A 26,568-nucleotide genomic window follows, 5' to 3' on the forward strand; every position below is an offset into this window, starting at 1 on the left:
ATTTGTTCACTGAAATTCAAAGGGGCACAAGCCAGACACAGGTCCTGCCCTTATGGAACTTACAGTTATGGGGCAGATAGACAATAAAAATACAAATGAAATAACTCTGTTATGATGGGAGTGATGAAGGAAATACACATACACTGTAATGACACTATCGATAGGCAGGGCCCTCAGCTGAGGAAGAACAATCAGGGAAGGGCTTTCTGTGATGTATGGAAGCCCAGGCACGAGGGGCGAGGAGGAACCAGACGCGTGAGGAGCTTTGGGCACAGAGGTGGTGGAGGAAACGGCGGCAAAGCTCCTGTGGAGAGGCCTGCAGAAGGGACAGGGGTGCTCAGCCCACTGAACAGATGACACTAGGGGAAGGGAGGCAGCTGGGCTCTTGAGGGCTGTGCAGGCCAGTGCAAATTTCACTATCACATCACAGGAGGGAGCCATCCAAGTTTTAAAGCAAGGGAGTGACTGGACGTGCTTTAACTTTGGAGGTCATTCTGCAAGCAGCGTGGAGAATGGAGTGGAGGGCATGGCGGGGAGCACAGACCAGTTAGGAATGTCCTCGCTCCCTTCTGCCTTCTGAGCTTGTTTTTCTTCTCCGTGCAAAGTCATAGGCCCCGATTCCATATAATTCTAAGAAGTCTGGTATCCGCCCCCGGTATTTCCTAGATTGGGAAGTGGGGGCTTCACTCCCCAGCCGCCTGGCCCTCAAGCCCTCAGCCCGTTTCCACTGCCCAGGAGTTTCAATCCCTCTCCTCCCGGCTGCGTCAGGTCTGTCGATCTGCATGATCCAAAGCACAGACAGTCTCTTCTTCATTCTCGGGGCCACCTAACAAGGCCACCCAGCGGATCTTCAGAGGAGTTGCTGGGAGAGGATACAGCACAGAGGGGAGGTAACGAGCAGGACAAGCACAGAGGACAGTACCCAGTGTACTTGGGCCAGCACTGCCTGGGGGCCCTTACTCATATTTCTCTCTTTCAAGATCTGTCTTTTCTCTTCCCCAGAGTCCCAGGGTCCCAGCCCTTTCTCTCTCAGGCCGCGAGGGGAAACACTCAATCTTCCTGCTGTTTTATGGGGCAGAACCCTGCAGGCCCCTTTGTCTTCCTCACTCCCATCCAGACAGCCCAGGCCTTTCTTGAAGTAGCAGTTTTTCCCTCTTCCTTATAGTTTGGAATGCACGATTAAGCAAAGAATGAAGCAGCATAAATGATGTTATTAAAAACATTCTAGAACTTAACCACTCAATGAGTATAGTGCTTGTTAACAATGAAAGATATTCCAATGATTAATGTCCATTTTGGACACCTTTTATAATTATCAGAATCTCAGCTATTCTCCTTTGACTATTTCCCATGATGTAGAGTAAGCACAAGGGTAAACTTAATTTCTGAAACAAGCTAAATTCATTTGGAGCCAAATGAGATTAGAACCTGTATTTTGGGTTGGAAATGAGGTGTTAACATAAAGTAACGTCTCTAAAGAAGTTCTTAACTTTGGAGGTAAGTGTATAGTATCAGGGAGGGGAGTCCGTGAACTTGGATTTAAAAAGTTACATCTTTATTTCCACTCACTTATATTGAAAGGAACATTTCATTCTGCGCGAAGATAACTCGCCAGTCGTACCAGCACCAGCCATCACTGTAAACATCACAGCTATTTTCATCTCACATTCCAGTTGCTGCCGGTATCTCAAAATATAGGTTTTATTCACAACTGCTTTGAAATTGCTGTAATTATTAGCTCCCTGCTAGGTCTTATTTAATACTTAATAGAGAAGCACATATTACCGTATCATAAATTTTTTAACATTTTGATAACTATTTTGATTTAATCAGCTTCCTTTATAATCCTACGAACTTAATGTATTTAAAAACTATTTTGAAAGGAGTCCACAGGCCCCACCAGGCTGCCAAAGGGTGCCGTGACAAAAAAGTTAAGAACTCCTTTCCAAAAGCACAGTTCTAAGAAAGATCAGTGCGGTGGCAGGTTCACTGAAATAAATCTGCAGCCTCTCATCATTACTCTCTGAAGGTATTCATGGGGGTATGAAATGTTTGGGATTATTTCACTTTCTAGTCTGTGATCTTGGTCAACTACTTACACTCTGTGCCTCAGCCTCTACCTATATAGTGGGGATAAGTATCTTCCTCATAGGATTATCATGATTAGTTCATTCATGCTTAGAACAGTGCCTGGCACATAAGGAGTTCTCAGTAATTATTGTCTATCATTCATATCACATCTTTGATGTGAAAACACTGCACTTTAGAAACTCCCTCATATCTGATTTTCTTTTGAAAGGCAGTTCCCCTACAAATGGCTCCTACCCAATAACACTGTGGACGTCTGCCAGACTGAGAGCAGATGTGGGTCCGACACCTTTTCTAAGATGGACAGTGTCTGGAAGACAGTAATCATATAGGCCAGACAGTAAGTAGAGGGGGCGAGGCCCTGGAGGCAGACCAACCTAGGTTTTGTTCTGACTCTGACACGTACACTGTGGTTTTTGACCAGTTACTTACTCTCTTAGAGCTGTACCTTCCTTATCTGTAAATAAAGATGACTTCTTCCCAGACTTGTCTTAAGAATTAAATGAGATGTAGATTAAGACATAGTTTCATAGGCACAGACACACAGAATGAACTCTGCAAACATTAACAGGCTTCCCTTTCTGCTTCTCTCTCTCCACTTCTCTTACCAACCCTCTGAATCTGTGGGCTTTCGTCCTATGGATTTAATCAAGGATTCATAGTAAATTGTAACTGCAAAAAAAAATCTTTCCTAATGGACAGCCTTCTTCTACTTTATAGAGGAAATTACTTTACTTGGCCATATAAGGAAGGATCCACTTGCAGTGCCTGCCCCAATAATGACGTCTGTTTGGATAATCTCTGTGGTGAGTAAAAGGAACAATCGACTGATAATATAATGTGTTCAAAACTATTTTAACTTTCTACAGAGTTAAGAATGCAAACATTTGTTTTATCCTCATAGCTATTTTTAGGGAGACTGGCATCAGGTAGCAGTCAAACCAATGGTTTACTTACCTACCTAGGAATTAATATGTTTAAGATAAATTTAAAGAAGCAAATGATATCCTTTTTATTTAGCTATTATCAGTACAACAAAAAATGACTATGATGTTGGAAACTGTAGACTCAAGATTTGATAATTTCATCAAGATCAAAAATTTGTATAACAAAGATATCCAAAAGAGCAGAATTCTCAATTTCGTGATACTACCTGTCCAGGGCACTCAAGGCTTGCATTTTCATCTGTAGAATTAAACAAATGAAATAAAGCTGCAATGTGGCATTTTTTATTAGCAAGACAGCATTCAATGAGAACAGTGTAGAAAGCCAATAAAGATAACTTTCCAAGGATGCTTCAGTGAACTTCCTATTAAAATTGTGTAATTTTGCAGTATTAATACATAACTGGCCAAGAGTTTATCTATGGTTCCTGTCCAGACACATTCCCCTTCCATCCCAGTATTTTAATTCATGTTTTCTCATGGGGTAAAGAAGGGAAGCCTCGATTAAGCTATTAGTTGTGCAAATCCTATAAGTACTTTTGTGTTCACATCTGTAACCAAGTGAACTCCTGCGAGCTCCAGGGCTGGGGTAGGTACTTAGACCAGAGCGAGGATAGCGTGGACGGAGTTTCACTGCACATATCTTGTTTGGCAAGTGTTCCATTGCTTACATGTTTTCTAAGGTCCCTTCCAGGTCTAAAATTATAAAATTCTTTTAAACTGTTTGTTCCCTTCCTGATTTGTAAACACTGAATTCTCATCTTTACTCCAGATATGCAACACTTTTGACTAACTTTCCGAGCCAGTCATTTCTCTCCCAGTTCAACCATTCTTTATTTCACTCTTATCAGTTCTGAGAACTCGGTAACATAGCCATAACGCAAGGAATCTCTCCTCAGAGTATCGACATATTAACTCAAGTTCTCCTTTCATGTTGCTACAACACTACAAAGCATAGTATTATTTTTTCCAAGTTAAGCAGTATACAGTAACACAGGAGTTAAAACCAGAGGTTTTAGAAACAATGTGCTCGAGGTCAATTTCTAGTTCCACGCACTGACCTTGGGCAACTATCTGGACCTCTTTCCTCAACAATAAAATGCGGATGACAGCAACAGTACCTTTTCACAGGTGTGGTGAAACAAACCAAGGGAAAAAAAAGAAAGAAATGTTTATATTTAGAACAAGGGCCTGGCACACCATGGCACTGAACAAACATTATCTGTCCCCAAGTGCGTCCTACCTGTAATTCCAAATCTTGAGTTTACTCTTGATGTTTTGGTGTTCTCTTTATGCCCACATTTTTAGGTGGTATGTCTTTATGCCCATGAACAATCTTCACGATGCTTCTTTAAAATCAGTGATGAAAAGTGAGACAATCATTTTAAATTATTTGAAGAGTAATTTAATTGTTGCCACTGGTTAGCTGCCTTTCCCACTGGACTATAAATTACAAACAGGCAGGAATTATGCCTAGTCAATTCTCCTTTGTATCCAAAGTGCCTACTCTGGCTGGCAAATAAGCACTAATTTGAATGCATGTTTCCTAGAAAAATCTTTCCTTCCCTTTAAAAATCTAGATTAAGTAGTAACACCACCACCACCACGACAACAGGGAGAAAAGTGCTGGAGTTTCAGCTTCTGATGTTGGAGATCTAACTTGAGATGGTCTCTAATCCTGTGGGATAAAATTCAGAAAATTAAAGCTGTAGTCCAACAGTGAAAAGCCCCTGGGCTCTTCAGACAGATAAAGGGAAACGCAGGCTGATTCGTGCGTAGGGTAAGGGTTAGAGGATATAGCTTTTGTTTAACAGAGTCCGTCTCCAACAAATCAGGGCAAACATTGGAGTGGACTTCTGGATACTGCTGGTAGTTCAACAAATACCCACAGAGGCCAAATCAGGGCAGTTCTGCAAACTATGCTGGGCATACAGACAGCACACCAGATGATTTTAGCTAGTACAGGGGTCGTGTTTCAATATTCAATAGTTGAAATATTTAACATTTTAAAAATATATACATAGGAAAAAATGTAACTAGCACATCACATCCTTGATTTTATAACTGCCAAGAAAAGCTAAAGCAGCAGCAGCAGCTTCATGCTAATTTACCATCAACAAAGCCCGAGCACACATATGATGATCAGGGATGCTCACAAGTACCCAGAGGGTCAGCTCCTTGATGATTCCACCACAGGAATCCAATAGCAGCTGGTGGAGAACTGATGAGGAAAAGATGTCTGACTCTTTTAATACAGTAGTATCAAGAAGGCTAAGGCAGATGTGCGATTTTCTTCCCAGTGCTCTGCATGTTAAAATCTGAAGAAAGGTCAGTGAAAGGAGAGGCATGATTATGACTCCATAGCCAAATGCCCTACTGACAAGGTACTGACGTACTGACGTACTGAAGATGTAAGGACGTACTGACGATGTAAGGACATACTGATAACGTAAGGACGTACTGACGATGTAAGGACGTACTGACAATGTAAGGACACACTGGGACAGGTGAGGGGGAGGCAGCTTTTTCTGTTACTGACTGATCATAAACAGTATCGTTCTTCTCAGGGAGGAAGTGATTTACAGGAAAATATTTAAATAAATTCCTCACACTATTACTAATTTTAATTATTTTTAAATTATATTTATTATCTGCTGGTTATGGTGTGTAAAATGATTTTCCATCTTTAGTGGTGGTATATAAATAGTTTATATAAAAAGTTGACATAAAAATATCAAGTTAGCACAGTTAGTACAAAAACATCTTGAATAATTAACCTGTGAAAACCACTGCAGTGAAGCCAAAGCCACAGGTAATGGTTATCGTTAGAGACTTGGCTTTTTAAAATAACAACAAAAGCCTCACCAGTGCCTACTCTTTTAATTTTTCTTTCTTCTGATTTTATAGCTAACCCACAGCGAGACAAAGTCACACGTATGTATATAAATCTTAAATTGTTTCATTAAGATCTACTGAATTATGTTACTGCATTCTGAGGAACAGCATTTAAGAGGATATCTTATGTTTACTTCACAGATTACTACTCTACCGTGTATCCAGACTGGCCGCTATATTCACGTAACAGATACCTCTCTCTCTTTCTCATCGTTAGTCCGCCAATTCTATTACTCAGTGTTATAATTACCATTTGGGTCAAGCACAGATACCCTCATATTTAGTTGTTGAACTCATACAATCCAGAAAAAAAAAATAAACATTCATATGGCTCTTTAAAAGATAACTGGGTTCAATTCAAATTTTAAAACATTTCAGAAAAAAAATGTTGTTGCAATAAACCTTTGATCAAAAGAAACTATTCAACTTCCTAAATCTATAGGATAAACTCATCTTTACTTTCTACTCTTCTGTGAAATGACCATTGTTTTCAGGCTGCCACAGGTGACTGTCAGTACGTAACCCAGTCCCTGTGTGCCTCAGCTTCTCAATCTGTAAGATGAGCAAGCTAGCTGCGGGTGATTCCCAATAACCCCCGGGCCCTCATCAGTAAACACAGTTCTGCCTCACTGGGAGCGTGCTGCTTCAACTCTGAATACCTGCTTTTCCCCACTCTCCTGCAATTTGATATGCTTCTGGTTTACCACTTCCTCAGACTCAATAGAAAAGGCATTAAGGATTTGAGCTAAGAGGCCTTGCTTTTTGCTTACCGGTTATTTCATCTTGGAACGAAACATAAAATGAGATTATAAAAAGGAATATGCCTAAATGTTTACTGTTATCATTAGAGAGCACATTGAAAAATCTGCATTTATTTTCCTCAAAACAAATGCTGAGACATGATTTAAAGACTAACGAATGGCATGAGACACTGGATTTGATGGCTAATTACAATAGCCACATTCCAAAAAATATTTATATAAACCACCTAAAGAGTTAATCCTAAAATCATGCTTAGGCAAAACCCACCTGGAACAGATTAGATGCAAAATATACAAAGGCATATATACCACTTTCTACTATAAAATTTTTCAAAAAACACATCAAGAATACAATAATTTATGTTTATAAAGAACAGCTGTTTATATAAACACTTTTCTAAAAAATAAACTCAGAAAAAAAATCATCAGAGTATACTCATCAGATAAGGCAACTAATGCCCTAGTATCTCAAAATCCTTTACAAAAGGAGAAAGCTTATTAAGTTTTAGTTCAGTTTTTTTTCTGTATGTTACTTTTTCTTCTTTTTCTTTTCATCTGCTTCCATTTTAAGCTTAACTTCTTCAGCTGTAAGAGCTCCCAGCTTCTTATTCTTTGCTTTCTTAACTTTTTCCTTGATGGCAGCCACATCAATTTTAGTTTCAGTAGAAGCTAGACAAATTAAGAACACAATGTCTATAATTACTTAGATTTTACCCAATAAAACATAACATATTTTAGGGCAATACTTTCAGAGTACTGTTATAAACTGAAAGGTCATGTTATAAAATATAAAACACCTGCCTGAAGGAAAGTTAGAAATTTCTTCAAACTAAGAGAAATCATAAAGTACTTAAAAAATACATTCGTGAAAGTATACATGAAAACGGCATTATAGTTTAGCTATTTGAACTAATTACTAGATTCAACTATATTAAAACTACATTTTTTCCTTAAATTATACTTGAGATTAGATTTTTACTCTCTTGTATTTTAAAACTTTAGTGCATTCATTAATATGCCAATTTTCCATCTTGCACATTAAAATAATTGAAAATTACATTTCATGAAGAATATTACATATTGTCCTTCTAGCTTCAATAATTTTAACTAATCATGAAGCTATATGCAAAATCTACTTCATCTAAAACCACAAATAAAAATTTAAAAATAAAGTTTTCCAAATATTAGTTCAATGAATGACTAGTAGTATTTTATTTAACAAGATTTTGGTAATAAAAATAATAATGAGAGTATCTGGAGGTCCTCCTCCTAACAGAACCCAACCATCTAATCAATCAAGGCCAAAAGCTTGAACAAAATAGAGAAAGGAGGGGCTGGCCCAGTGGCGCAGCAGTTAAGTGTACATGTTCCATTTTGGCCGCCTGGTGTTTGCTGGTTCAGATCCCGGTGTGGACATGGCACCGCGTGGCAAGCCATGCTGTGGTGGGCATCCCACATATAAAGTAGAGAAAGACTGGCATGGATATTAGCTCAGGGCCAGTCTTCCTCAGCAAAAAGAGGAGGATTGGCAGCAGATGTTAGCTCAGGGCTAATCTTCCTCAAAAAAAACGAAAGGAAGCAGAGAAAAAAAATGCAACTTTCTCTTAGCTTTTAAAGAACAGTATTCAGAGCATAAAAGTATCACAAGATCAAATGTCATCAGACAAACTACCCAGCAAGGTGAGGGGCAGAGATCTGAAGTCTCCACTATAGTGGAACAGCTACATTTTTAATCATTAGAAACTGAGATTATTTTTTATTTTATTGAGGTATAACTGACATAATCTTATATACTAGTTTCAGGTATACAACATAATGATTCGATATTTGTATATATTATGAAATGATCACCACAATAAGTTAACATCCATCACTGTCTTTTTTTCTCATGATGAGGACTTTTAAGATCTACTCTTAGCAACTTTCAAATATGCCATACGGTATTACTAACTAGCCACCATGCTGTACATGCCCTCCCAGGACTCCTTTATTTTATAACTGGAATTTTATACCTTTTCGCTCCCATCACATATTTCTCCCACCCTTCATCCTCCTCCTCCGGCCACCACCACTCTGACCAATCTGTTCTATCTGTAAGCTCGTTTGTTTTTTTAAGATTCCACATATGCAAGTGAAATCATACAGTGTTTGTCTTTCTCTGACTTCCTTCACTTAGCATAATGCCCACGTTGTTGCATCCATGTTGTCGCATATTCAGCCATTAAAAAGAAGGAAATCTTGCTCTTTGTGATACACTGAATTAAACCACCTACTGAATAACCTTCAAAGTACACAAGTGACAGATTGTACAAACTGGAAATTATAATGCTGAAAACATTTTTAACTTTTACATAACCAATGATCTACAAAGTAAAACAGTATTTTTAAAGCTGTTATCACTGATGTAACCTAAGATACTAAAAGAGTAATGTTGCACCCAGCTTTGACCAACAGGTCATGTGCAGTGCTGCAGCACTGACCCCTCCCCTCACTGTGCACTGGCCACTTGGGAGTTACCTTAGGAACAGGACAAGTCTCATTAGTGGGAAAGAGCATGCAAAAGAGGGGCGGATAGATCAAAATGAGGCCAGGGGAGAAGAAAAGGCACAAGTGCCTTTTTAAAAAGCCCCTGAAGAAGACCTTCCTGATATCTTGTTGGTGTCCTTCAGCCCACGGCGATGAGAAATCCATGTTGACCACAGAGGACGCAAACTTGAAGCCACAGATCACACAGGCAAAGAGAAGAAAAGCACCACTTCCGAGCAGGTGTCGGAGAGGAAGGAGAGCAGAGCGCAGGGCCCTCCCTGCTCTACGTTTATTTTCACAGGAGTCACCGCTCTGGCTTCTCTCTTTCACAACAAAGGGTCCTTCACCAGCACAACCGGAGGTCAGGAGAGGACTGTCAATCTAGGATCTCTTAAGCAGGCATTAGCTGCTCCTAATTTATACATGACCTCATTGTCTCTTATCCCTAGGGTTAGTTACTAATGACGTGCTAAGAGAACTGATGGAAGATAAGGTCATTTCTTTACTGAACACTCAAAGAGATTCAGACAAATTCCCTATGAGTTTGCTCTTCAGATAACAGACTTTCACATCATACCAAGTGTTGGAAAACAAGCATTACCTTCCTTCGGTTTCACAACTGGTTTCTCTTTAGGTGGAATAAAAGCTTTCTTTCTTTCCTCTTGCCTCTTACTGAGCGCTTCTGCTTGTTTAGCCTACATTATTAATACAAATACATTAGTAAAACACAATTTATAGGTAAGCAGGAATTCAGTTTCTCTGACGTTTGCTATTAATGTTGTGAGTGACAGTCTTACCTTCACTGCTTCCATTTTCTGTCGCTTCTTCTGACTTGCCTTCAGAAAGTATTCACCACTAGCCAATTCTTTATCGATCTGTTGAAATTGGTATTTACAATTACATCAGAATAATACAGATGAGAAGTCATTTCCTAAGAAAGTTACAATGTCCCTGAGGTAGACAATGGGGTCAAAAATCCATGATTAATTTGTAAAGGAAGCAACATAAAAAAAAAGAAAATGTACTCTAAGCTGAGGGGAATGCAGGCACAAAAACATGGAGGTAGGAAAGTAGGTGATATGTTCACAGAATACACAACAGACAGCCTTGGATGGTGTGGAAGGTCAATGACCCAGAAAAGTGTGAAAGGAAACTGGAAAGATAGTGTTGGGGAAGCTTAAAGAAACTTGCATGCCAGGCAAAGGAGGTGAGATGATTAGAAATGACTTGAAGGGTTCTGAGAGTGAAGAGACCAAAGCAGCATTTTCTAAGGTACAGAAGAATGGAGAAGAAATGAAAGCTTGGGATAAACGTAGCAGCAGACAAAATGAAAAACAAGAATTGTCAGGATTTGGTGACTAATTAAATACTAATGAGAGAAAGCTCCAGCTCAATCATTCAATATATACTCCACATATATAAGTGATCTATCTCACTTACATAGCATTATTATATCTAAGGCAGCATTCTAAACGCTTTACAGTTACTAAGCTCTTTACAATCACTAATCCATTTTATACTCATTAACAATTCTTTGAGATATGTATTATCATTATCCCCAGTTAATGTACAGGGAAACTGAGACATGGATGGGTTAAATAAATTTCCCATAGTCACAGAGCAAATAAGTGGCAGAATAAGTCAACTCAGACATCACCATTTCAAGCAGCTTATAGTCGCAGGGAAGAAAGATAGGACAGTGACTAACTACAGGACAGGGCCCTAAGAAGTGTGGCAGGTGTCGGGGAAGCATGGGTCAGTAACTGGATCACCCCACTTTACTATCAGTTTCTTTCCGGCTTCACTTTCATCCTTTTCCAGTGTAGACTCATGATCCAAAACTTGCGTTGTTTTTTCACCATGATAATCATCATGCCTTTTTTCCCTTTGACCTTTCATCGAACCTTCCCTGAAAAACTCCAAACAAAGGCTGTGGAGAAGACTAGACAGTACACAGAAAGGGATGGATTTATATGCTGAGCCAAAGAACTAGGAAAAAGGGAAGACTTTAAGATACATCCAAGGCAGGGAATAACGATGCAAGATCCCTCAGGAAACAGGTGAAAACAGAATTCAAAGAACAGGTTAAGAAAGGATTAATGCAGATGGAAAAAACAGCTAAAGGTGAGAGAAGAGGAAGTTGAAGGAGTTCCCGCCTGATGGTCTTAACTATTTCAGTAAAATAAACTGCACTGTCATCTGCTAGGAGTGGGAGGGTGCCTAAAGAATTAAGAGGATACACACAACTGCCAGACAGTCCTGAAGACCTATGTGAGTTGAGAAACCTGAATTTAGAGTAGATAGAATCCAAAGATCTGACTTTCTCCAGCTGTCTGGTAGCCACACTACGGGAAGAAGTCGACTTCTAGGACTGATCCACATTGGAGGAACGAGGCTAAAGCACAGTAGAGTACTGTGGGCTAAGTCACTGGATTTTTCATCCATGGAACATTTACAGTGGCTATAGACACAAGTGACACCAACCACCTTGTAGTTTACACTCACAATGTAAAGCCCCCAATCCCCACCCCATGGACTTGGCTCAAAATAAGCCTATTTACACCTACCTTCAGTTTCTTCTCTCTCTACACACCCAAACACATACACAGAAATTCCACCTAAAATACCCTCAATAAAGTTTCTGACAAAATAGATTATAATGGTTTCCCCTCACATAAAGAAATTCAACATTTAATACTGACCTGACTTTCTGGCTGTGGTGGTGGGAATGGTGTATACTCTTTCTTAACAGTTTTTTTCTTCGGTTCCTTGCGTTTATTCACATTTTTGTGCTTGAACTGTGGCAAAAATCTTTCCCAACTTTGTGATCTTAATTCAGAATCTTTTGCCAACTCTCGTTTAATCATTAAGGTCTTTAGTCATGGCAATATATGAACAAAGTAAAAGTTTTTAATTTCAAAATTCATATATTTCTCAAACTAAGACATTATAAATATTGTTCCTATAAATAATAAAATTAAAAGAAGGAACAGTTCTTAGTCTCTTCAGTAGGAGTAAACCAATTCCATAAAGAAAAAATATGTAATCTCAAACATGTATAATTAACCAAGCATCAGAAAACCATCAGAAATTTAGATTAAGAAATGCAGCATTGATAAATAAATTGAGATGAAAATGAGACTAATTCAGCTTTTCAAACATTATTTCCTGAAAATCTTTAAAATTCAACTTAGTAACAGCAGGGAGAGCTCTTAATTAGCAGTGTTCCCTGCAAGCAGGAAGCTTTTGGGAGCACTTGAAATATCACAGGGAAAGAAAAAAGTAAATTTTCTCAAGCTCAGACAAAACCAATATTCTCACATTTCCCCCACACCAGGTGAATTTTACAGACACTGGAACATCAGAGGATGCAAACCAGGCATCAGATACAAGACTAGCTCTCACCTTTAATGTCCCAATGTAACTCAAAATTCTTCTTTTACCCCAATATGAGTGACTTTTTAACTCAACTTCATCAAATTTAAGTGGACTGCTTAACAAATTCCCATCATAAAACAGCTCACGCTACCATGGTTACATTCCCAAGTACCATCAGGAGCTCTGTGCACACAGGGATATAATAGATCTCTCTCTGAGTCTATAATTTGAGTGTTAAATTCCAAAAAAGGTTTTAATGCACTCTGAAATAGTCTATACTTTATCTAATAGAAAAACACAATTCTGAAAGATCACATCTTTAAATACAGTATATGGGCTCATAATTTAAGAAAACTGGATTGATGTCATCGATGACAAATTCTATGAAACATTTTCTTTGCATTAAAACTGTATAATACATTACAGTGTCCCCTTCAATAGTTTTCAAACTGTATTCCACAGAGGCCCAAGGTTCCAAGGATCTAACTACAGGACTAGGGTAGAGTTGAGTGGGCTGAAGTCTAATTTATCCAAATATAGCTCTGCTTTATTTGTTTTGTATATCAGACTTTCATAAAAGATATAATTTCAAGAAATATTTCTGTAGCTAAAAGAAATTTGACCACCACTGTTACAGTAATCCATAATCAACACTCACTTTAATGTTATAGATTGGATGAATATTCTTCATTGTATCTAGGACTACTTTTCGAACCTGAAATTTGCAAAGAAAAATGAATCATTTATAAAGATTTAATAAACTAGATAAAAGGAAATTAATATATTACAACATACGCTGTGAGGCAGGCAATGGTTACCAAATTGAATATAACAGTTCCTTTAACTGCTCTGAGTGACTTCTAGATCTTTCATAATAGTCAACCTCCCTCGAATGCAATGAAGTCTGCCAACTTTACTGCTAAAATGTGGTACACAGAACTAACACAACACTTCGGAGCTGTGCAACTTAGGGGAAAGGGGCTGGATTTAGAGTCAGAAAACGTGGGCTCAAATAATTGGACTGCAGCTTCACATGGCAAAGTCACTTAATTTTCCTGTTTCAGCTTTGTCATTTGTTATATGGAAATAAAACTACCTCAAGGGTCTGTTGTAAGAATTAAATAAGATAACATATTTAGACTTTACAAAACTATAAAGTATTCAATGCATTTAAATTATTACTGTCCCATGAGAAAAGGGAAGATAACTTATGAGAAAGAAGTACAAGAGAATTACTACCAAAGGCCCTGGAAAGGAAGCAAGACCTCACAGCCAGATCCGGACAACAGCAGCGCCAAAGGGAGTTAACAGAGACAGTATCTGCTCCACAGATTTTCTCGTAACACTTAAGTTAAAGAAAATGTTCATAAGTACATTAAACACTGCACTAAAATTCAAACAAAAGAAAATACATCTTAAAGGAAAAGAAGATTTCAGAGTCTGACCTCTACTGGTTCTATACGTTACTGCAAATAACAAGATCTCTCCAACTCTCCGATCGTTTGAGCACACCTAACTACATCATGTGTCTCATATGCGCTGCACACTAAGATCTTACACACCCATTTAAAATGTGTAGTGGAAGGAGTGATGACGGGCAGACCTTCTAATTCAAACCTGGACGCCTCTGTAGTGACCAAAGGTTGCCCATAATAGGGTCCTGGAGTGATGATTCCCTCAAATTACATGAAGTACAAAGTATTTACTAATGGGAAATCAAACCAAGCACATTCCAAATAAACAAAATAATTATAAAACAATACATTATCCAATGAACCATTATATTATAACCAAATTATTTAATTCGTTCTCTGCTAAAAACTAACTGAAGATAGTAAATAGTTCTCACCTCTTTTAAGCCACTAAAAGGTCCAATGGCTGAAACTGTGTTTCCCTGAACCATAATGTAACAGTTTGTCAAGAGTTCCAACGCCTATATCAAAAGGACAATAGGGTGAAATTCAGTACACTGAAAAACTAATGATAGAGAAAGACATTCAAGTAGTCCGCTGATAAAAAGTACCTTCAATGTAGACCCTTTGGGACCGATGAGCCGTTGTCTTCTTTTAACAAATCTTTCTTTATTTCTTACTAAAGAACCTATTTTAATGATGTCACATGCGACATCATCCTGAAGAATTCGTACTGCCTTTTGGGAAAATAAGGAAAATACTAAATCAATATTCTTTACAAATACATTCTTTTCAGAGCCCAGGTTAATGATATCTAAGCAGAAAAATGAAAACTCTATGGAGGGAGAAAAAGAGGGAGGGAGGGGTGCAGTGTTATATGCTCTCTAATGTTTATGCAAATAAAGCAAAGTCTCTGTAATTCTAAATTTACCTGTTCAAATGAAACACTCCTTGCTAATAGTTTTATGAGGTCTCTGGCCCTAATGATGATATATGGATCAAAGGTCTTCTTTGTTGTACAAACAGTCATGCTGCCCTCGATCAGGTCCAGCGTTGCATTAACGTGCTACACACAGGAAAGAGAAAAGAAGCAGCTGTCTAAAAATGGATGCAATGTTAGATAATTACAGAGCCTAACCTATCAAACTATTAATCACTGTGAATTAAGCTCTCTCAAATTCTATCAACTTCCTCCTTGAATAAGCTGGGAAGTTAATATAAATAATGAATACTTGATTACTTTCATACTTCAAAGAATACAGAAAGTCAAGCAATTGAAGCCATTTACACTTACCTGGCTTTAGAATATGTTGTACTTATTGGAATACAGGTTATCTGCAGTTTAAAAACTATAAATAAATCCAAATGAGGCTATACTTAATACCAAAATAAAAATGTAAACCTATATACAGTATAAATAGATACATAATACAGTATCAAAAGGATAAGAGAGAATGATGAAAATGCATTCAGAATAAAGGAAATCCAAAATAAGGATATTTGGTGTCTCTGAAGAGAATATGACAAATGGAATAGGAAAAAAAATTTTAAATTGTAACACTAGGACATTTTACTGAAATAAAGGCAAACTTCAATTTACAGACTGAAAGAACACATCACTTCAGGAAAAGTTGGTACTGACTGCTGAGCACTGAAACACATTCAGCATTAATCGACTTCAAAGACAAAAAAAATTCTACGGGCATCTAGACAAAATCAAGTCATCTATTGGAGGAAGATTCACTCTGGTATTAAGACTTCCTCATACAAAAAAAGAAAAAAGAAAGTAAAGCTACATAGCTTCCCTATCCTGGAGCCAGCTCTCATCCACCATCTGCTCCCTAAGACTGAGAACGGACTTTCCCTTTCAATCCTTTTTCTAGTTTGGTTTGTATTAGCTAAATACAAAGTAAAAACAAATGATCACAGGTTCAGAAAGAAGCAGTAATTGACTGGAAAATTATGCATTAAGTATTAATAGGAAGAACCAGATGGCAACAAAACAAACAAAAACGCCGTTTTCTGTCTTACGAGCATAATCTGAAGACTATTTCAACATAGTGAGTGATGAACAATTCAACATAAGGTTGGGTCTCTATGAGTTAACAACAAAGAGAGTCCAGTCCCAGGTGTAGACAGCTGTAAGACAGAGCCTGCAGTTTGCTGACCCACTCTCATACCCAACGGGCACAAACAACTCCAGACCGGTCCCATAGTTGAGAAAGGCATTTTATGTCACAATCTAGTAGACAGACACACACACAGAAATGAAACAAAAGCTTCATGAAAATGATACTTACCCTTACCACATGTAATAGTCACTTTTATGTAAGGCTCATTATATCCACTAACTTGACTTATTGATCCACTAATAGGTTTCAATCCATAGTTTGAAAAACAAAAACAAATACACTGCTCTAGGAGGATGGCAGCAGCAACAAATATGGGAAAGTTGGCCACATCTACACCTTTCATTTAAAAATTAAATGAAAATTAAGCAATTTGTCAAGAACATGCCTCAAATCAAACTGTCTAGGTACAGTGTAACTACCATAGCAAAGAGCAGACACTCTGAAACTTGGGAGTTCACAGGTGAGTCTCAGACAGTCCCCAAAATTTTAAACGTATGTGAATTTTTCAAAGTAATCTGTTATTCCCAAAATTAAAAACAAATGGATAAGAACAAAGTTTATCTAGGCTGTTTAAAATACAAAAGGAACCAAATTAACCAGTTATGCTAGCAGCTTAAAAAAAAATCCATCAGCACACACTTACTTAAAAGGCAAGGTATAAGAAAGCAAAATCTCAAAGAAATATATAAAATATGCATACATGTTCATTCAAGGCTTTCTGAACCAACGGCCAGCAATCTTTCAAGTAAGCCTCTCTATATTTTGGGAACAAAGTTGCAAAACTGCTCTCCTCTAGGAGTCCTCTGGGATTGTCCTCTCTGGAAAAAGCGGGTTCCTTCCAACCGTCAGGAACAGTGAGGAGTTCGGATTCATCTAGAGAGGGGAGAACATTTACACATCAGATTTCAACCTCCTTTTGGACACTTTCTGAACACATATGCTTATATTTACAAGCTTCCCAATACCCTCCTTACAATTCCTCATCCCACGCTTTTTAGATTATTTAACAAAGGACACACCTCTCATTATCATCAACACACTGTATTAAAATTATCTGTATACACTCCTGTCCCCTCATAAGACAAAGTTCCTTAAGGGCAGGGACTCTCCCTGGATCCACACCAATTAGCATTCGCCTGACAGACAGTGGGTACTCAAATTTCTATTGTACTACACTACCTTAGAGTTGAAAATTCTAATACCATTTTGTTTACAGGCCCATTTTAAATATAAGTAACCTTTCAGACTTTCCTGAAGTGGAGCCTATGTATGTGTGTGTGTATATATTTGTGCATGGGTGTGCACAGGCACACGCATGCACAAAACTTTTAAAAGCCGAAATTCGGGTGTATACTTTCAGTTAATAATCACTGATATTGAGTTTCAGGTTTTCCAAAGAGTTTTCACATGCTTTATTTCTGTATACTTTTCATGATAACCATGAAAAGTGGAAAGAACCAGTATTATTTTTCCCATTTTATAAAAGACATTCCAAGAAGATTAGTGACTTGCCTAAGGGGACACAAAAGTGACTCAGTCCAGGTCTCCTTTCATTAAAACAAAATGCCTCCTAAGGGCTACAAATTACCTCCCACATAATTTATTACAACTTCTGGTCCTGGATTTAAGGAACCTCCAACAGCTAGACTTTAATTCAGTACCACTCAAAGATAGGATCCACTGGCCTGCAGCATCAGCATCAACTGGGAGTTTGTTAGAAATGCAATTCTTCAGCTCCGGCCCAGGCCTACTGAATTGGAATCTCTGGGATGAGGCTGAAGAATCTTGTTTTAACAATCTCATCAGGAGATCCCTATGCACAGTGAAGTCTGAAAAACGGGTCTTTATAGCCCATATTATCTACTCCAGTCAGGTAAAATCGCTTTCCGGTTCTGATACTCATATCCACTTTGCTATCTGTCCTTCAAATCACAGCGGATTAGCCAGTCCTCATATACCATTCACTTCCCAATATCCTAAAAAACTCAAATTCTACAATGGGGGTACTTAAAATGCATATCTGACCAAGTCCCTATCCAATTTAAACACTTCAATGGCTAGGAATTTTTTTAAAAAGCAACAAAGTGGCAAAAGAAATACAGAGGAGTTTCACAATAGGTACAAATAGCCCCATTTTCAAACACGTGAAAAGATATGCAACCTCATTAGTAACAAGGAAAGTCTGAACTAAAACCCCAAAGAGACACCATTTCATACTAACCAAAACGACAGAAATTCAAAATAGGGACAATTCCAAGTCTCAGTGTGGACGTAGAGCAATGAAAACTCTCACCCACTGCTCGTGGGAGCGTAAACGGGCACCAACCCCTTTGGGAAAGCCTGCACACTACCCCCACATACCCTGCCCTTCAAGGATTCCAATGCATGTACATAACCTCCAAAAACTCTTGAACGTGTAAACCAGGACATATCTACAAAGATGTTTATAGCAGCAAACAACGGCAATCACCCAAAAGTCCGGCAGCGTAGAATGAAAATATAAATTAGCGTACATTCACACAAAGGAACATCACACAGAAGTGAAAAGAATAAACTACAGCTGCAAGTATCACCCTGGTTGAATAACAAAAACAAAGACAAACCTAAGAAGCAAGACGTAGAAAAATGCCTACACACCTCTTTCATTCCTATAAAATTCAAAAACAAACAAATCCCAACCATTTTGTGCGTGGGTGGTAAAGATTACGAAGAAAGAGAACACAATAACCGACACGATTCAGAACTGTTCCTTTACGTCCCGGGAAGGACAGAATCCGACCCGAGAGGCGCCCGCAGGGGGCGGGGCGCTCGACCCGGCTGAAGGCTCTCCGCGCGCCGCCCTCCCGCGTGGTTTTCTTCCTTAAGCTGCACCGCTCTGAACGTCACATAATTAACAACAACAACACACCTACAGCTGTGCTGCCCACAGGGTGAGAGCTCAAGGCAAAACACTTGCAGTAAGCCTGGCTGCTCAGACCCCGGGCTATTTCTCCAGCCTCAGTCTACAGAGCAGGAGCTGAGTCGTCCGACATCTGAGCAACCTGACAAACAGGGATCGTGCAAACGTTCCAAATATCTCCCCGAGCTGACAAACACGCCAGGCGCCGCGCCGCCCCCGGCCTGTGTCGCTCCTTCCGCGCCAGAGTTCACTGCCGTCCGCCCCGGCCCCCTCCTCCCGCCCGACGTCAGCCCCGGCCGCCGGCGCCCCCCGCGATCTCCGCATGCCCAGCCTTTCCAGAGGGAGGAGTCCGCAACGCCTCCGCTCGGGGGGCTCCGGCGAGAGCAGCCCGTTAGGAACACGTGGCCGGCCCCATCCCCGGACGGTCCCGCAGGTCCAGCCAACGCCCCCGGCGTCAGCAAGGACCTAACTCAACCTCACATAACGGCCCCCTGCGGCGTGCGCGTCCCCAGCCAGCCAAAGGACAGTCCCATCCACACCCAGACCCAGGCTTCGCTTCTTGCACGCCTCACCTCGGTCCTCCGGCTTCGCATTCTGCCTCCGAGACTCACTTTTCCCAGCCGCCCTGTCCGGCCCGTTCAGTGAGGAGGACGCCATCTTCAAATTGCTTCCCGGGTTACCGGAAATGGAACGGTTCTTAAATACTACCGGATTCTAATCCTAAAAATCCCTCTACTCAAAAGGAGTTCCGCAGAACTCAGACGGGCAGATGTGCGCAGTCTCCGTGGCACGTACGCCAGAGCCCGGGGAGTTGCTCAATACAGCGCTTCTCCTGCGTGGCCAATGGAGAGCCGGAGACTTGTCTTCCCGAAGGCGCTGCAACTGCGGCGTGGGACTGCATGCTGGGAATTGTAGTTCCGCACTGTGGGTAAGTTGGAGGCTGTCCGACTTGGAGTTTTCTCGTGGGCCCAGTGTCTAACCTGGGACGCCTGACTCCAGGGTTTGGCCACAGGATGCAGCCGTCATTGATGTTACCTATTTATTCGTTCGATAAATATTTATATGATCATCAAATAAGTGCTAGGCGTTGGCAGGAGGTGCAAATATGGGAATATATGGTCTTGAACAGCAGGAAATGACGGTAATAGCTACCATTTATTGTGAGACTACTTTGTGCCCGCCACTTTATTTACATTTCTAATCCTTAAAACAAAGTTAAAACAAATCTCTCCAAGGTTGATACTATTTTGGAAGGGAAGTTTTCAAAGTTCTTGTTTTTACGGTAATTTTCTAGGGTCTTGGTATTTCTCTTTCTAAGCCAGAGGGATAGTAATTAAGCTACAGTTCTGAAGTATTTCACCTAGCCTAAGATTTCCCAAAATGACTAACTCCTGTCTACCCCAACACTGCATATGGCTGACTTCAGGGGGTGAAGTTCAGCGCTACTATGAATCTTTACACTTCTGGGAATCCAAATGTTCTTAGATGTGCTAAAGGTAAGACTTCTTTTGATGATTGGTCTTATTGCTTGCCTTTTCTAAAATTTCCTGCAGCACAAATAGGGAAAGTCTTTGACAGGTTGAATTCCGTGTATTAGTGAAAAGAAGAACGTTGATCTGAAATCCATCCTTGGGTATCTTCTATAAAAATTTAGATTTTCATATATGAGGTACATGTATAAAATGGACTGTTTCTTAGGGAAAGAAGATCCCAAGACACATGATTATGTTAAGATTTTTCTTTTATCCTGTCTTATAAATGACAGTGATTCCATTCCTATATTCTTAACAGTTTGCTCAAAAAGCAATGACAAATGCCTTTAATAGGACAAGTAACAACAGGTGAAAGTTAAAAAGTGAGAAGCAGTTCCTTCAATGTTCCCAGAACCCTAGGAAGCAGAGTTTTATTATCCTTATTTTGAGGAACTCAGTCATTAGTAAGTGGTGAGCTAGACTTCAAGTCCAGACAGTCTGACCATTAACACCTCTAGGAAGGCTACTACACTAAGGATTCGTTGTTGCAAATGTGTCCAAGGAGAGCTGGGTTTTCAGCCTCATACTTTTAGACTTCAGCAGCAGCATCAACCCTTCTCTGGGTCTCCAGGCTGCTGGCCCACTGGGTAGATTTTGGACTTGCCAGGCCTCCATATATATAAATGTGTATTTTATTTCTCTGGCAAACTTTGACTGATACAGCAGTTTATAGTAGAGTAAATCCAAATGGTTGATGAACGTATGATAGTCAACTTTACTATCGTCAAAAAAGCATATAGGGGGGCTGGCCCCGTGGCCGAGTGGTTAAGTTCGCGCGCTCCGCTGGAGGTGGCCCAGTGTTTCGTTAGTTCGAATCCTGGGCACAGACATGGCACTGCTCATCAGACCACGCTGAGGCAGCGTCCCACATGCCACAACTAGAAGAACCCACAACGAAGAATACACAACTATGTACCGGGGGGGCTTTGGGGAGAAAAAGGAAAAAATAAAATCTTTAAAAAAAAAAAAAAAGCATATAGACATAACAATGAAATATTACTTCTCACTCACCATATGGGCAAAAAACGAAGTAATAAAAACATATTTTTAAAATGATAATCTACTGGAGGAAAGGGAACTATCATACACTGCTGGTGGAAATGTAAACTGTTACTGCCTTTGTGCAAACAATCTATCAATGTAAAATATACACATATTCTTCCACAGTAATTCCACTCCTGGGAAACTGTCAGCTAGAAATAAAGCACCATTCCGTTACGATGTAAGTACAGCTATGTGGATGACTGCCTGTACAGAACTGGTTCAGTGAAAGGTACTTTGGAGCCACTGCTGGTACTTTGGTTTGCCAGTTACTGGCTATATAGCTTTGCGCAAGTTTCTTACCGACCCCTGTTCAGTTGCCTACAATGGGGAGAATAGCCTTAACTCGGTGACTTTATACATGTAAAATGCTAAAAAAAGATACTTTGCATGTGGTACTCACTCAATAGGTGCTAGCTCTTATTTTTTTATAGTGACAAAAAAGTGAAAGCATCTTGGCTATCAATTTGGGATATAGTTAAATAAATTGATGTTACCTTCATAACTGTGAGATATTATGCAATCATTCATAAGAATTAATTAAATCTATGTGGAAGAGATAACTAAGGCATTGAGTGATAAAAGCCAGATACAGAAAGATGGGATAATTATATATATTATTATTATCCCATCTTTCTGTTTAAATATATATAAATTTATATATCATGTATAATTATAATTAGGTAATAATTATATATTATGTCATTTTTATAAAGCAAACCATTCGTTCAATAATAGTTATTGAGCATCTATAATGTTTCAGGCACTGTTCTAAATACTTGGTTCTGTTTTATGTGCTGGACATAATAATAATTATATGTGTGTATATATGTGTGTCTGTATATATACGAATATTTGTATGTGATTGAACAATGAAAAAAAGTTTGGAAACATACACATCAAGCTTATAAGGCTGGCTACCTTAGGGATGAAGGCAATTAGAAAAGAAAAAGGAAGTAGGCAAAAAGAGTTTAAAAAAGTAGGATTCTATGATAAAACAGCATGCATATGACCCTGTTTATATCAAACTCTGTGTGTGAGTGTGTGTGTGTGCACGTGTGCACAGGGAAGTATATGAAATGATGGTGACCAAAATGTTGACCAAGTTACTTCTCAGTATAGAGGCTGTTCAAAGGATGGCAATTTAAATAATGGTACCATTGTAAATCAATCACAATTTACATCGTTTTATTTTAACATCCTTGGAAATCTGAATATAAATATGTACTGAGATCTGCAAGGTTATTTCCAGAAATTGCACAAATAACGCTAAAAAGGGAAAGAAAATTGCCATCTCTGAACGGTTTCTTGGCACAAATCTGGGCTACGAAAGTCCTGTCTGTGTCGCAGCAACAGCGGCAGACCCGTTTTCATCGTGACTTCTCCCTTCCTTGGCTTCTTAATCTACGCCCACAGGTGGCCATCTTCCTAGAGATGCCGAGTTCCACCAGCTCTGACCCTGCCTATTCACTTTCCCGTGAAAAGCAAGTTGGCCTCACAACTTTCCTTTGGAATTAGAGACCTCAGTTCCCACAAAATTAACCCAGAGGTTAGTGGGCAGAGAAGTTGGGATGTGAGTTAACAATGTTGGGGGAGGAAGGGTCTGTTTATCCCTTATTAAAAAGAGTAGAAAAACTGAACAAATAAGTGTGGTTTATTTTCCATTTAACATTTCTACACTCATTTACGAGGGATAAAAAAAGATTTTTGCACAGTAATCTATTTTTTTCCTAATTTTTAAAAAATAAGTAATCAAGAGGGAGTTTCTCAAATACTTGGGATTGTCGACAAAAATAATCTATAATCATTCTATAAATCAAAATTGGGGTGAATTTATTATGAGCCAGATCTGTGAACTAGCCTGGGGCCTTCCTTCCCCGAGGAAAGAAGGGCACCAAAGAAGAGGAATGTACAGAGTGGTCATATACTATCTTGGAACAAAGAGCATACATCCCATATGATAGGAATGTGCCTTTTACAACAGTCACGAGATTGCCTAGCTGGCACAGCACAACTTTTCACACAGCAGGTAGCAGGTCTGCTGTCTGGATGGACGCAGGAAGTAGGAGGTCTGTTGTCTGGAGCTGGGTGGTCAGAGGGTGGGCACAGCAATCAGTTCCTAGCCTAGGGAGTGGTTCTTATCCTTAAGGAAATGCCAATGTGGGGGAAGTTGCATCTTTATCTTAAGGGCATTTGTTCTTGTCTTTGGGACATAGCAAATACTTAAAGCAGATATACAGTGTGTGCTCAACGGCCACGTCAGGCCCTTTTGGAAAAAAGAGGTCAGGCTGAATTCGTTTTATGCCATATGGCTTCCTCATATACTCTAGTATATCCTATTGCTTGCCATCTATTTATCAGGATTGACACATTTTTATTTTCCAACATACATAAACTGCTTTCTAGTCCACTCAACCTCACAGAAAGGTGTAACATCTTAAATCAGCCTATATCTAGCAACATCAATGACAGTAATAATAACTTGGCTGTAAAAATAAGGCCTCTTCTAACTCCACGAGATTGCATATTAAAAAGGGATCTAGTAGGGGCTGCGCCGTGGCTGAGTGGTTGAGTTCCCACGCTGCGCTTAAGCTGCCCAGGGTCTCACCGGTTCAGATCCTGGGCGCGGACATGGCACTGCTCATCAGGCCATTCTGAGGCAGCGTCCCACATGCCACAACCGGAAGGAGCCACGACTAAAAGTATACAACTATGTATTGGGAGGCTTTGGGGAGAAAAAGGAAAAATAAAATCTTTTTTAAAAAAAAAAAGGGGGGATCTAGTAAATATAGGCAGTACACTCTTTGACATCAGTATTAAAAGGACCTTTTCGGACACTATAAACCCTCAGACAAGGGAAACAATAGAAAGAATAAACAAATGGGACTTCATCAGACTAAAGAGCTTCTTCAAGGCAAGGGAAAACAGGATTGAAACAAAAAAACAACCCACCAATTGGGAAAAAATATTTGCAAGTCATATATCCAACAAAGGGTTAATCTCCATAATACAAAAAGAACTCACACAACTCAACAACGAAAAATCAAACAACCCAATCAAAAAATGGGCAGGGGACATGAACAGACATTTCTCCAAAGAAGATATATGGATGGCCAATAGGCACATGAAAAGATGCTCATCATCACTGATCATCAGGGAAATGCGAATCAAAACAACACTAAGATACCACCTTACACCCATTAGAATGGCAAAAATAACCAAAACAAAAAGTAACAAATGTTGGAGAGGTTGTGGAGAAAAAGGGAGCCTCATACACTGATGATGGGAATGCAAACTGGTGCAGCCACTATGGAAAACAGTATGGAGATTTCTCAAAAAGTTAAAAATAGAAATACCATATGACCCAGCCATCCCACTCCTGGGTATCTATCCAAAGAGCTTGAAATCAGCAATTCCAAAAGTCCCATGCACCCCTATGTTCACTGCAGCATTGTTTACAATAGCCAAGACGTGGAAGCAACCTAAGTGCCCATCAACTGATGATTGGATAAAGAAGGTATGGTATATATACACAATGGAATACTACTCAGCCACAAAAAAGGATAAAATTGTCCCATTCACAACAACATGGATGGACCTAGAGGGTGTTATGTTAAGTGAAATAAGCCAGATAGAGAAAGACAATCTCTGTATGACTCCACTCATATGTGAAAGTTAAACACATCGACAAAGAGAACAGATTAGTGGTTACCAGGGGAAAGAGCGGATCGGGGTGGGCACCAAGGGTGAAGTGGTGCCTCTACAACACGACTGACAAACAATAATGTGCAACTGAAATTTCACAAGGTTGTAAACTATCATAATCTCAATAAAATTTTAAAAAAATAAAATATAAGGGATCTAATGATAACAGTTGACAAGGAAAAGACACAATAAAGCAGCCACCTGTAAATTATTCATGTTATTAACCCATCTTCAGAAAAATAATATCAATAAAAAATGAAGTATTCTGCATGAAAGTCTAGGAAACCTGAGAATCTAGGAGAGAGGCCAAATCTCAGAAACGTATTCAACCAGTCTCGGAATGTTTTCTGCCGTGCAGCAAGGTGTTTCATGTGTCGGGGTGCTGGGTTGAACTATCCTTGGAGGACATCCACCTCTTCCTGCAAGGCTGCGCCTGGCAAACTCTGTGGGTGAGGAGGTGTGGTGGACTGCTTTGGCTGCCAACCGGCTGTTGCATCTTGAGTAGGCACGTGACCAACCTCTGTTTCTTCCATTGTAAAATCAACAAGTTGAGTTAGGTTACTGGTTCTTAAACTTTAGCCAACCTCAGAATCACGTGGAAGGGTGATCTCCCAGTTTACAGTTCAGTAGGACTGGGGTAGGGTCCAAGAATCTTCAGCCTTGACAACAAAGAATTAGCTAACCCAAAAATGTCAGTAGTGCTAAGTTTAAGAAACTCGGTTCTATCGGTGTTCCTAATTCCTGTCATTCTACTTCAAAGGGCCGGTAAGGACTTTACTCCTAACCAGGAATGGAATGAAAGCAAAGTTGTTTTCTACTCTTTTAACCCACCTAGAGCTGAACTTGTCTACTGTCAAAAGCCAAAGTTTCCAGATGGCTGTTGGTGATTATGCTGGGCTCCTTGGTGGGCAATCCTGCTCCATTTTTCTCAACTCTGCTCCTGTCATTCTGGAATTCTGTTGTCTCATTACCCGAACAAACAATGGTACTTGTATGTACAATGGATGCTTTGGGTCCAAAGACACTCATTACTACTTGAATATTAGGCTCTCCAGGCTCCAGGCCCCCAAAACATTAATATTTCTTTGGGAATCTAATCTAGCCTCTCCTACTGTTTCCAGGGCAATCTTCCCTCTTTGTCTTCCTGGTTGTTCTTATTGATAAGCAACAGCTTTGCTTTAATTTTCGGTTATAATATCCTTCTCCCTAAAGGAAAGCTAGAATACATTTCATGATATTAGTTTCCACCATGGCA

General features: G+C 39.5%; 2 protein-coding genes and 1 long non-coding RNA gene across 12 annotated transcripts in view; 2 read left to right on the top strand and 1 right to left on the bottom strand.

The window, feature by feature from the left end:
* GLIPR1 (GLI pathogenesis related 1) overlaps positions 1–6,345 on the top strand; it is a 46,213-nt gene extending 39,868 nt beyond the window's left edge. For 3 of the 8 annotated variants that reach the window (XR_011534668.1, XR_011534666.1, XR_011534667.1), the window contains 4 exons: positions 2,304–2,428; positions 2,809–2,894; positions 5,940–5,966; positions 6,069–6,247. Coding sequence is in view for 5 of the 8 variants with exons in the window: in XM_008521724.2 (XP_008519946.1) it covers positions 2,809–2,894; positions 5,940–5,966; positions 6,069–6,211 (256 nt within the window). In the remaining 3 variants the exon portion in view is untranslated. Of the gene's footprint in view, positions 1–2,303; positions 2,429–2,808; positions 2,895–5,939; positions 5,967–6,068 lie in introns of all 8 variants that reach the window. The other 5 variants (XM_008521723.2, XM_070599979.1, XM_070599976.1 and 2 more) reach the window with 2 other exon arrangements.
* On the bottom strand, positions 3,296–19,888 carry KRR1 (KRR1 small subunit processome component homolog). Its single transcript, XM_008521729.2, has 10 exons — positions 19,608–19,888; positions 16,837–17,009; positions 14,936–15,070; positions 14,616–14,741; positions 14,442–14,525; positions 13,251–13,307; positions 11,917–12,087; positions 10,012–10,089; positions 9,816–9,909; positions 3,296–7,357 (listed from the first exon to the last, which is right to left on the bottom strand). The coding sequence occupies exons 1-10, from the start codon at positions 19,690–19,692 to the stop codon at positions 7,218–7,220; spliced, it is 1,143 nt and encodes a 380-aa protein (XP_008519951.1). The 5' UTR covers positions 19,693–19,888; the 3' UTR covers positions 3,296–7,217.
* The window catches only part of LOC103551985 (uncharacterized), a 40,074-nt gene continuing 33,319 nt past the window's right edge, over positions 19,814–26,568 (top strand). Inside the window, exons 1-2 of one of the 3 annotated variants that reach the window (XR_011534669.1) lie at positions 19,814–19,963; positions 23,025–23,157. This is a non-coding gene — a long non-coding RNA (uncharacterized lncRNA). The remainder of the gene's footprint in view (positions 19,964–23,024; positions 23,158–26,568) is intronic. The other 2 variants (XR_011534670.1, XR_545131.2) reach the window with 2 other exon arrangements.

The sequence above is a fragment of the Equus przewalskii genome, chromosome 29 (assembly GCF_037783145.1).
Source record: "Equus przewalskii isolate Varuska chromosome 29, EquPr2, whole genome shotgun sequence".
Lineage (NCBI taxonomy): Eukaryota > Metazoa > Chordata > Mammalia > Perissodactyla > Equidae > Equus > Equus przewalskii.

Excerpts from the sequence above, each read along its gene's own strand:
- KRR1 (XM_008521729.2), bottom strand. The coding sequence starts at position 19,692 with ATGGCGTCCTCCTCACTGAACGGGCCGGACAGGGCGGCTGGGAAAAGT. Across the intron at positions 17,010-19,607 it reads TGCGAAGCCGGAGGACCGAG|ATGAATCCGAACTCCTCACT; the intron begins GTGAGGCGTGCA and ends TCCCCTCTCTAG. Across the intron at positions 14,526-14,615 it reads CCAAAGGGTCTACATTGAAG|GCGTTGGAACTCTTGACAAA; the intron begins GTACTTTTTATC and ends CTTTTGATATAG.